Source organism: Syzygium oleosum, unplaced genomic scaffold (genome assembly GCF_021117445.2).
Source record: "Syzygium oleosum isolate NSW1041296 unplaced genomic scaffold, Sole_v2.1 Sole_v2.01, whole genome shotgun sequence".
Taxonomy (NCBI): domain Eukaryota; kingdom Viridiplantae; phylum Streptophyta; class Magnoliopsida; order Myrtales; family Myrtaceae; genus Syzygium; species Syzygium oleosum.
Window position 1 is genome coordinate 38272902 of NW_026607485.1, and position 12210 is coordinate 38285111.

At 40.1% G+C, this 12210-nt stretch overlaps 2 protein-coding genes across 4 annotated transcripts; one reads left to right on the plus strand and one right to left on the minus strand.

The window, feature by feature from the left end:
- The first annotated feature begins 3512 nt into the window (after positions 1-3512).
- Positions 3513-4750, plus strand: LOC115683032 (calmodulin-like protein 3). Its single transcript, XM_030607416.2, has one exon. It carries the CDS (start codon positions 3722-3724, stop codon positions 4355-4357), a length of 636 nt encoding a protein of 211 aa, XP_030463276.1. The 5' UTR covers positions 3513-3721; the 3' UTR covers positions 4358-4750.
- A 666-nt stretch (positions 4751-5416) lies between these two features.
- Positions 5417-11393, minus strand: LOC115683007 (uncharacterized). 3 transcript variants are annotated; one of them, XM_030607405.2, is made up of 8 exons: positions 11271-11393; positions 11022-11131; positions 10310-10459; positions 9941-10179; positions 9379-9489; positions 8278-8325; positions 7344-7512; positions 5417-5804 (listed from the first exon to the last, which is right to left on the minus strand). In XM_030607405.2, the coding sequence occupies exons 1-7, from the start codon at positions 11377-11379 to the stop codon at positions 7353-7355; spliced, it is 927 nt and encodes a 308-aa protein (XP_030463265.1). In that variant the 5' UTR covers positions 11380-11393; the 3' UTR covers positions 5417-5804; positions 7344-7352. The 3 variants fall into 3 exon arrangements, with proteins under 3 accessions (XP_030463265.1, XP_030463250.1, XP_056165630.1); XM_030607390.2 differs by having other exon boundaries at positions 5417-5849; XM_056309655.1 differs by having other exon boundaries at positions 5417-5857.
- Positions 11394-12210: the final 817 nt, after the last annotated feature.

Consider the following 12210-nt stretch of genomic DNA (forward strand, 5'->3'; position numbering starts at 1 on the left):
GATTAGACTGTGTCCCATGTGCAAACACGAATATGCATGTTCTTACTTAGAAAGCACTGTAACTTCGGATGTTAGAGCCTGCGATGGCCTGCAAGATAAACTACCTAATGCTCAAGCCTCTGATCGCACTTATTGAGATTCTTTAGATGATCATCGGTGCTTTGCTTCTATCCCAAGACTCATGAATGCGACTTTGAAAACCGAGGAATGACTCGTTTTGCTGCTCGTCAAAGAATTATACATTGAAATACACAACATTTTGACTTGAAGCACAACGAGTTTGAATCGGCACCCAGTTAGAGAAGATACGACAACTAAGGTTCGCTTGTATCTATGAGGCTTGTGATGATGTTATGACCGTGTCACTATCATGTTATATGAGTTTTGATCCGAAGGACTAGAAACTTTTATGCTGCAATTTGGAAATTTGTAACCGTTGAGGCCTTGGCGATGGCCGTGTTTACCCAAATATGGGTGAGGGTCGGTGAGGGACGCCTTAGCCAGATCTGGGCAAGGGGTGGCCTGCGAGAGCCACAACGCCCTCGCCCAGATTTGGTGAGTGTGTTGTGACCCTTGTTGACCCTCACCTGTGGCCGGCGACCGGCAGAAGAAGAAAATGAATAGTAAAATAGGAAAAGAAAAGAAAATTCAGAAAATTTTAAAATAATTTGCAAAAATCATCTATATAAGTGCCGGCCGTGCCACATAGAATAGTTGCACGCAGATTGGATCGCTACGTCAGCAATTTCCGGCCTAGATTGGCCAGATGAATTATAGTGGAAAATTGTCAAAAGGTTTAGGATTACATTGACTAAATTGAAAAATTTAGAACAGAATTGGCCGTTGTACAATAGGTTTATGACTTGTTGGAATATTTTCTTGAGAAATCTCTACGTCTTGACTCGATCATCCAAGTGCTGAGTACATCTTAACCTTTAACAACCTCACACGAGCAACACGGTTAGTGATTGTGATTAGGGCTATGCAACCGGATCGATTCTACTAGGGAATTGGATCGGACAGCCTTAAAAATTAATCTGATTTCCGCTTCTAAGTGAAGAAGAACCACTCTGGAACCGGACTGAATTTGGAACCAGTTTCATAAAACCTAAAAATACTAATTTTTTCTCTTGGCATCTTTTCATCTATCCCTCTCTCTTTTTCTCTTTTCTCTTCAACCTCACTCAGACACTTCACGACTCTCTCGCTCACTCGCGACTCACCCTCCTCTTCGCTCGCTTGCGGCTCGCCGTCACTCATTCGAGCCTAGCAACCCTCGCTCGTTCCCGACTCGCCCGTGCTCGCTCGCCCTCGTTCATCTTTTATTTTGAACCGTTTCGTTACTCATACTATTTTGCTGTAAAATATTAAACAAAAAACAGGTTCTAGGGTAGACCGGGAACCGGATCAGAAAAACAGGGTAGGTTCTATGACAAACAAAATATGTTTCGGATTTTAAAAACCGAGAATCGATTCTAACAAGGTAAATTCCAGATTTCAAATCCGAAACCCATCATCCCTAACCGCGATCATGCACTCCGTCGTTGGATTGGGAGCGCATAGAGACGTTCCCGTTTTAGAGCCGTCCTCACCGTCGCTCTTCAACGACCAAAGTCTCATTCGTTCGTTCACAAGTCATCATAGAACAGCAGGACAGTCCAACCAGAAAAGTGCTAGCCAGAACCGATAGATAGTACCCCCGAAAGGACGCCACGTGTCGCGAAACCCACCAATCACGCGGCAATAGCCGTTGGGGGGGGGGGGGGGGGTGGGGGGAGATCCAATCCGACGGTCGCTATCGTCCGGCCTGCTCCCCACAACACCATGGCGCGTCATTGTCCTCAACGGCTCCGCCTTTGTCTCCCCTTTCCTTTCTCGCCAAACGAAGAAACCCAAAAAGAGGAGGGCATAAGAAAATTGGACAAACGGGTCTCTCTTTCAAACTTTAGGGAAATTACAAAAATTTTGGCTCGTATTTAATCCGACTACCATTTACATACTTCTACATTCGAAAATACCAAATACACACTCGAGTTTTAAATTTTGAAGACCATTCTGCAGCTTCAACTTCACGTTGATTATCATTATATCATAGTCACCGGGATGTCCATTTTTTTTCCCGAAAATTGCCTTTTCCAAATCGTAAATTATCGAGGATGTCAGTTTTATAATGTGGGGTTTTGCTTATAGTGGTGTGAATGATATTTGCAAACACGAAGGTATGCAAATGATCATTAGGTAAGAAATAAGGCATATTTTATTTTATATTTCTCCAAAATCAGAGGGTTTATCCAGACTTGAATAATTAATCGATCCGAAATACTGACTTTATTATTTGCCTTAAAAATTCTTGTAGCGACCTGCCTTTTATTAAATAATATCATTTTTCATATGAGGGCAACCTATATGGGCTTGAGTAAAGCAAGGTGATCGAATCGAGCTCATGAAAGAAATTATGTAATTAGCATCCGTTTGTTTCGCGAAAAATAAATGATTTGAAAAATATTTTCCTAAAAATAATCACTTATATATCTTGATATAATTAGTTAATGAAAAATATTTTCATATCAACAATAATCTATATCCAAATATTATCGTTGACGGTGAAAATCTTTTGGTTTATTCATTTTTGTAAGAGATATAAAAAATTATTTTAAAAAAATATTTTTCAAATCATTGATTTTTCGCGAAATAGATGGAGCCTTAGACAAGCACATTTTGACCTTCAAGTTGACTGAGGTGCATGGGTCACTAACCCATTGGTTTAGATCATCTCTAGTGCGGAAACGCTCGTTGAAATCGAATATTCTATATCGAATATACGACCCTCATGGTAATATCTAGGGGCAATTGTATTTATGGCATTTGCAATCCGTCTATTCCATTACAATCGAAAGAAAAGCTACAAGTTCATATCAACTCTTTGTCCAAATCACCAGCATGTTCCTCTACTTTCATCCTAAGTCCGAGTTTGAAATCGCCTCATTTCCGAACCATAACGCGACCTTCCTTAAGGGTTCGAGCTTGGATACTTTAGCAATTACTTTGCGCGCGCGAAGAGAGGAGCTGCCACGCTCAATGAGAGCTACTCGAGTACTCGAAAAGCCTCCCATACCCATTACCGTTACTAAAAAAACGAAAGGAAAAAGAAAAGAAAAGAAAAAAAACAAGAGCCTTAAAAGTTCAGATCCGTTATCAACGGTCCCATTCTCACATCCAACCACAAAAAAGAAGAAGAAGGGCAAAAAAAAAAAGGGCAAAAACGGACACCCTTCATTGCACATTATTTTACAACGGAGAATATAATAACACAAGGTTTGCCCACCAACAACAGCAATTATAACAACGCGTCTTTGAAATTCGACGCCCACAAAAAAATAACAATTAAACAACAGCAACAATAATAATAATAATACCAAAAACGCGTGAATCCCCCATGACCTAACTCACCATACATTGATGACATGATCATGTTTATATATATATATATATATATGATATGATCCTCCATGAAACTTTTCTAATAAACACTCTCACCTCCCTCCACCACTTTCTATTTGAAGAACTTCACACACAAGTTTTTTCTGTGTCTCCCCAAGAATTTCTCATCACTCCCCAAACACTCACCACACAATTCCCATCACCCCAAAACAAACCAACCAAACCAAAGAAGGCAAGCACAGGCTCTCTTCCTCTCTCTCTCTCTCTTTCTCTTATAGCAATGCCAACCATAATCACAAGGATTTTCCTCCTTTACAACCTCCTCCACACTTGGTTCCACTATTTGGTCCCCAAGAAGCTGAGGGTCTGCCTCCCTCCTTCTTGGTCCCCTCTCCTCGTCGACCCGACACCGCCGCCGGCCCCGCCGCCGTTGCCGCGCTCCCTCTCGTTGCAGAAGGCCCGGATGGACGCCGCGGAGCTCAGGCGCGTCTTCCAGATGTTCGACCGCAACGGGGACGGGCGGATCACACAGAAGGAGCTCAGCGACTCGCTCGAGAACCTCGGGATATACATCCCCGACAAGGAGCTCGCGGAGATGATCGAGAAGATCGACGTCAACGGCGACGGCTGCGTGGACATCGACGAGTTCGGCGCGCTGTACCGGTCCATAATGGAGGAGCGCGACGAGGAGGAGGACATGAGGGAGGCCTTCAATGTGTTTGATCAGAACGGGGACGGGTTCATCACGGTGGATGAGCTGAGGTCGGTGCTGGCCTCTCTGGGGTTGAAGCAAGGGAGGACATTGGAGGATTGCAAGAGGATGATCATGAAGGTGGATGTGGATGGTGATGGGATGGTCAACTTCAAGGAGTTCAAGCAAATGATGAAAGGGGGTGGCTTTAGTGCTTTGAGTTGACCCACGTCATGTTCTTTTTCTTCTTCTTTTATCGTTCTCTCTTTTCTTCTTTAAATTTTCATTAAGTTGTATATATTTTTCATGGTGGTGGATGTGTGAGGGAGGGGAAAGAAAAGGAGGGAGAGATCGAAAGGATTGGGGTTGCTCGTGTCATTTGTTTTCATCGCACATTGCGAGAGGGTTCCGGAGTCTCCGTCGCCACTAATCACATGGATCAAGTAATTCGAGGTGCAATGCACGATAGATCTCTCATGTGGTTGATACGAATGGATCGAGTGGATGGAGATCTAATCAAGTGGCGCACGATGGAGATGCGGCAAAGTCGAGCACACGGAAGGAAAGGATTCGAGATTCATGTGATTGTGAGTATAAATCTTTTGCAAGTGGGTTTATGGTTCACTTGTTTGGTTGGTTTTTGATAGCCCCATTATCATTGATTGTCATGGTAACTTACTTCTTTTATTTTTCCTTTGGGAAAAGAAATCTTGATGGAAGGAAACCAGAAAAGATGGGACAAACAAAGGGAAAATGTACTTCATGTTTTACTCAATCTCGCTTATGTGCAAGGACTTCCGCAATATGGACAGCAACGATTAACTGCATCATTCCAAAATCGTCTCCTTACTCTCCCCAATCCCTGGCAACTTTTTGTCCTTTCGCTCTTGGTATATTGACTTGGATTTACTCTTACTATGAACATTGTCACTATACAATACCTAGATATGACTATGTTAATGTTGACCGAGACAGAGTGACAACAACATCACTACATAAGGGAAAACCAAGGTCTCTATCTGTATGTGGTTGAAATAACTCTTGCAATTGCATTCTAATTAGGCGGGACACAAAAGGGTATTAGAAAATGGTCTCACAGGCAAACGATAAACACATGAAAGAATGAATGACTGCAGCTTGTCAAGTTCCTAGAGGCAGTCGCGACAATGGTCTCACAGGCAAACGATAAACATCTGAAGGTCAGTGTGTCAAAAAAATCCTGCTGGTTTACGGTTAAATGCTTGCAACAAGCCAGAGAAAAGGACTGAAATTGGGAAAGATAATTTAACAGTCCTTTTAAATCGACTAGACTTCAATGTAGTGGCACAATGCGGAATAAAAAGAATATGGACAGCGTTCACTTCAATCAGTTTTCACATTTCTTAATGAACACACTGAGAAATAATGCAAGTGGCCAGAGCACAACGCACCGATGTAAGCACCTTGACCCTAGATATTCCAGTTTTCTAATGAGGCCTTCAAGCTCTATTCACCTTGAAATATCTTCTCCCAAATTGAACATAATATAGCAGTCATGAACCGGATTCTGATAGTGGTTTGGAAAGCAGAGAGAACCGCCGAAAGTTCAAACAAGGGAAATCTTGCACTCCACGGGTTAAACCCCTATGGTCTCCGAGTTCTCTAACCGGTCCTCGTCAATTTCTCTGATTCTCTGAGTTACATCAGCAACTTTTCTTGTTAGGTCATCAGTGTGATCCTGCAAATCTTTCAGAATCATGTTCAGTTGTTCCTCATATGCAGCACATTTCCGTTTGCATTTTCGCCTTTCATGGTACAATTCAAGAGACAGTTCTCGGTTTTTCTTATCTCTCTCCTACGTGAACTCATAGATTAGTTCAACACATTTGGTTTACAGCAGCAATGACAAGGGCGGGCAACCCTTGCCCAGGTCTAGGCAAGGGCAAGCAAGCCCTCGCCTGTAGTCGGCAAGGGTCGCCGGCCCCCATTTCCCCACCTTTGCCAGCCCTTCCCGGCGATGGTGGGGCAGCGGCAGCAAGGGCTTCGATGCTTGGTTCAACAAAATTTTTTTTTAGCTTATTTATAATTTAATTTAAACAAAAATTTGTAATAAATTAAATTTGGACCAAAACAATATCGTTTTAGCCACATCATCACCACGTGTGAGAGAAAATATTAAAAGAAAAAAAGCCACGTCAGTATTTTCCGTTAGCCAAGTTTGACGAAATTAACGGAAAGACTTAATTGTACCAATCTGACAACAATCTGACAAGTTTTAGGACTTAATTGCACTTTTTGCAAGTTTTATGACTCAATTGCACTTTCATAAAAAGTTTTAAGACTTCCAATGAACATATTCTTCTTTTTTAAAGCAATGCCCCTCCGGCTAAGTGCATTTTCTTTTCTTTTTACATTTTAATCTGATAAGCAACATTTCTTTGGCCATTGTTGCACTCTTTATTAACGTAATGGCAAAGAGAAATTAATAAAATAAGTCACATCAACATTTTCTATTACTCAAAATTAAAGAAGCTAACTGAAGTATTTGATTGCATAATGAAACAAGTTTTAAAACTTTATTGCATATTCGTGATAAGTTTTAGAAGTTCGATTGCACTTATCTCTTTTTTCATTTAGTAGTCTATACATTAGGGGTTCTTAAGCATGCTTTTAAGATAAAGAAAAAAGGCATGGTATACTTTCTTTTATGAGACTAAGCATCCGAGCCTCTCACAGCACCTAATTTATCTCCTTGAGTCACGATAGTCCTGTCCCACAATATCCAGGTAACTATCAAGGCTAGTGGCCCCTGAACTAACCTCAGAAAATTGCTTTTTGCTAATGATCAAACTCGTGATCACACTTCCTGAAATTGACTCTAATGATGAAACTTACCGAGAGAGAAAGAAAGAGAGAGAGAGAGAGTGAGAGAGTCATCAAATTGCAGAACACATGTTTCTAGCAAGTGATTTAAGTCATTGATTCCTTTTTTTCTTTTTACGGTTTTTACTCACAATAACACATGCCTGATTGCGTCTGTGTTCATTTTGTGATGCAAGAATAGTGGATCATTGGTTGCTGCATTGCTCGAGCTCTGAGCATGTTTGGTATATAGAAAACAGTTTGTTGCGAATGACCAAGATATAAATCATTCGTATGGAAAAATGATTATTGATACAGTAGTTTGATATCGTGCACTGAGGTATTCAAAAAATTCTCAATGTATACTTACCCAATTATGCTACAGCACAATGGCTTGCGGATAGCATTCGGTGACCTCCATACGCAATCCACTCCAAGCAGGTTTGCATGTTCCCCACCTTTCGTGCATATCAGACAAGAATGCTTCGGCCCACGGCTCACGACTCCCACCCATGCTCAGATCATAAGGCACTGAGAAGCTGCCAAGTGAATTGCAACCTCTAAGCCAACTAGGGGATAGTGATTATAGAACGATCCGCATGTTTGCGACTCCGAAGTCTCATGCATCAGTCCACTGAACTTTAACAATATAAAGACCTGAATACAATCCAAATACCTAATGCTACATCAAGGGAGAAGACCCCTTTCTGGACTATACTCACAGAATTTTAGTAAACCAACTGCGTACAGTTGACGTACGAGTCAATCTAAAACATCATCATGGTCAACCTAACCATCCACATTTAGGTCAAATGCTTGATCTTGTGGTTTTTGAAGCTTCCAAATCATCTAATTTTCTTATAATTGTGTTCATTGTGACTATTAGTAATTCGGAAAGTTTAGAGCACAAGTTTAGGGCATAACATCATTCTAAAGGAAGAACTTCTCAATCTAAGAACGTTTGGCTCCTTTTGGGTCAAATGCTTGATTTTGTGATTTTTGGAGCTTCCAAATTTTCTAATTCACTTACAATTGTGTTCATTGATATATTGTTGGCTTGAGAAGCTTACAACAGTCAAGCTTCTTCCTATCATTATCCCTTCACAACAAGAAACCGGTTGGTTAATCCATCTAGCATCAAGCAACACTTCATTTGGTAACATTGTCCCAGGAAGAAACATCAAACAAGGACTCTCCTTGGATTAGGACTTTAAAGTATTAAGAGACTAGGGTTCATGATTTGTTTCTTTGCTTCAAAGGCAATGTGATAATATATTCACGAGGATGCAGCAAGAAAGTGATACCTCATTAATTCTTCTTCTGGTTCAGTAACTTTTGCACGGGTCTTTTTCCTGCATGATCAAGATAAAGGGTTTGATAAGGCAGTGATTAGATTGTTGTCGCATATAATACATCTAATAATAGTCAAATTGTGGTCACCACTACCAGTTCATGAATATCATCCAAATCCAAGAAAGTGTACTTGTTCATATCAACCAAGTTAACCCAACAAGTATACACTGACGCGAACTCAACTCTATCTAGAATTGGCTTCTTAATATAGAATGTTTGTTCGGATGCACCAAAACATTCAAGCAAAAAGAAGTAAGAAACAGGAAACCATCAACAAATTGAGAGAAAAGACACTGATGAAAGAGATGAAAGATATATCAATTGATGAAGCTAGGGCTCACGAGAAGAGTGTCAAGGGAGATGACAGATTTGAATGACACATAGAGAAGAAATGATACTATGGGACATGGAGAGAATCAAATTACAATCATTCAAAATGAGATGAAGATAACAGTGAGATTCACCAAACCAAGGTTGAAGAGTATACCAATACTCAATGCAGAATATGTCCGCTACTTACCCAAGTGCCACATAGTTAACTCGAATCAAGGATGTTCCATCAATATTTGTCCAAATTAAATGACGACTCACTTTAGTTCAACGACCGCATAGGTATGGCTATGCCCCGAGAAAGCACAGACAATCTCAGGGCTTACAAAGAAGAATAGGCCAGTAGGAAGACTCGCTTATTATTTTTAAACAGATAGGGAGGAAAAAGGAGTTAGAGTAGCCACAGATTAAAGGCTTCCAGGAAACTCAAGTAGCAATAAAGACAAGAAAAAATCCTACACCTGGCCTACATAAAGTGACTACATCATGAATTTACTGCATCAAATCTTTTTTGCAAAGTCTGCTTCTCTTCTTCCATCTGACAAGCTCATATAATTCTCCAAATCATATTTTTCCAGTCAAGGTAAAAGAAAACATTAAAGTAGAAAATCAAAGTTAAAAAACAGGTGAAAGCATTTGTTTGCACAGGTGGAGCTGTCATGCATTGGTCTAATCGAACTCTTCTTTTCTAATAGCATAAAACACGAAGACAGAGAAAGAACCTAGAGAATAGAATTCTGAAGACACGAAGTGACTTGGTAGACAGATTATAGATCGCCTCTTCAATGTGCTCTGTGCTGAACAAATACACAACTGGATAACCAAGAAGCCATCTGCAGTAAACACAATAATCACTTGTCAACACTATATCAATTAATAAGATATAAGAAAATAAATTGCTGGCAGTGATAACCAAGAAGCCATCCGCAGTAAACCCAATAATCACTTGTCAATGCTATATCAATTAACTGGATATAAGAAAATAATTTGCTGGCAAGTGTTTACCAACTGTGACATGCTAGTCAGTGTCCTGAGGATGGTGACAACTATGTAGTAGTCTCTGAAAGCCAAGTCTCAAATTGCTTAATACAGTTAGTACTACATTATAACTTGGAGACGGACAAACAAATGCCAGCTTTGAGTACTCCTTTTAAAGGCTTCAGCCATGTTTTGGAATGGGTAATATAGATTGCTTCAAACAACATGAAAGAACAAGGGTAGAATGACGATGAAGAATTAGCATTGACATTGTAAGAAGAAGCATTCATAAATGCAACAACTTACCCATTCAATGTTGGGATGCTAATCTTTGTATCTTGCAGACAGCTACTCAAATCAATACAGTCAGGATTCCCCAGGGCAGTAGAATCATCAACTGAAGACGTATCAGTGCTTACTATGCCTGTCTTATTACATGTTAAGCTTTCATTGTTCTGTTCTATAATTGGAAAATGCAGAGAGAAGATCTTCTGAACTGAAACAAGCTGAATTGCTGCAACATTATCTTCTCTTTCTCTTATCATCTGGGGAGGAAACGGAAAAGAGCTTTTAACCACATGGAACCAAAGAAAAAAGAAAGACAATATGGATACCCACGCACTATAAAATTATACCAAGAAGTGTCAAGGAAACAAGCACAAGCAAGGAATCAACCTGAGGAGGATCTTGTTCAAGGTCCACAAAGAACAGTTGTGCTTCTGAGTTCAAGCTAGATCTCACAAGTTCGGCAAGTCCTCTTCTATGTACTAAATAAATCATGTCCTCTATGAGCATTACCCTTAAATGCTCAAATATATGTGATTCCTGGATCCAAAAAATGTTAAACCATAATAAAAAGCAAGTCAGGGAAACAGAAATCTGAAGCCAAAAATAAAACATCATGATAAAGAACACAAATAAGAAATACATGTAAGGCTAAAGAGCAACATTTCATGAAAACTTGTATGACATCGGCACGCCAGATGGGTTGAGCCTGGACAAATGAACACAACAACTTAAGATAAAAACACCCATCACTCACCAATAGTGACTGAGTTCAAATTTCAGCTTGATATGAGGTTATCATATGCATTTAGTAAGGCAAGCAATTGAGCGAATAAACCATCTACAGTTCAGATTAGATATTCAAGAATTGCCCTTCTATGGCTTTCAGTACAGGCCATCACACAACGCACAGGGGACCAACAATCAACAAACTCACTCCAGCTCTACAAAGAAGAAAATGGAAATGAAACGCTAATACGTCACGCGTCCAACGAACAAGCGAAATGAAACTGAGTTTCAAGCCAATGGCGCAAACTCCGCAGGCTATTAGGCAAATTCGCAAACTTTCGGAGAGTCGAAAACTTGAGCACAGAGGACCAACCTTGTGACAGAATCTCAACAGAGCGCACAAGTGTTGTTGCAGTTCGGGCAGCTTCCCTCCATAGTCCACCATAACCACCGGCCTAATCCCCGCGCACAAAGCCATCACATCTGCCATAAAACCAAAAAAAAAAGTTCGACCCACATCAGGATCACCATCCTCCGACAGCAAAAAACTATGAACAACCAGATCAAACGGAAGAACAAACACACACGACAGGGTCGGGGGACAGAGATGAAGAAGGAGAACCTATTTGGAGACGGCGCTTGGAGGAAGATTTGAGCCGCCACTGGACATGGGTAAGAGCGGATTCCAACACCGCTAGAGCTAGCGCTTCGTCGAACTCCGCGGCCTCCATGATCGACGCTCCGCTTCGAAAAGTGCGAGCGCGAGCTCCGGCGGCCGAAAAGTGACGGCGGCGGCGGAAATTGCTAGGCAACACAATGACCGTTTAATTTCGATTTTCCTTTGGAAAAAATTCATAGAAGTTGCAATTTCACTTTTTTTCTTAAATATCAACATGTAAAATCATTTATAATTTCTTGGAATGCTATTTACCCAATTTTTTTAATATCAATTACACAAAAATTTCTAAAAGCTAATTTACTTTTGATGCGTAGTTTGACATTCTATTTTATTTTTCACAACCAGAGCCATGGCGTGGAGAGCACTAAACTTGATTAATAATTGTCGCAAAGAGGTATGAAGAAATCATATGATCGCATATATGTCGCGGATTAGTTCCTTATTTTATTAACAAAGTACCTTATTTCGTGAGATTAATCAATTATATATTTATTGATTTTTTCGAAAGGCCGCATTTAATCAGTTTAATTGTCTTGACTCTTATTGGTTTATCCTTAACTTATTTCAATAAATTTTTTAATGGAAATTATTTTCTAAACAAAGGCAACTTCTTCCATTGTGCCGTTTGCCTTCTAAGATAACACGAGAAAGCAAAACTATAAATCCTTGCGATAAGTGCCTTTCTTATTAAAAAAATTATTTCTCCGTTTAGGTAATTTTTTTTCTTCGTGGTGATTTTATATTCTTCATATGTATGTTCTCCATATTAAATTTTAAGCAATTTGTTCAATTTCGTTCGGTTAAGAGGTTCTATAAATGTCACTCGAATGGGCGAGCAGATTTCTAATTTCATCTTACCGAAAAGTAAAACATTTATGTGAGA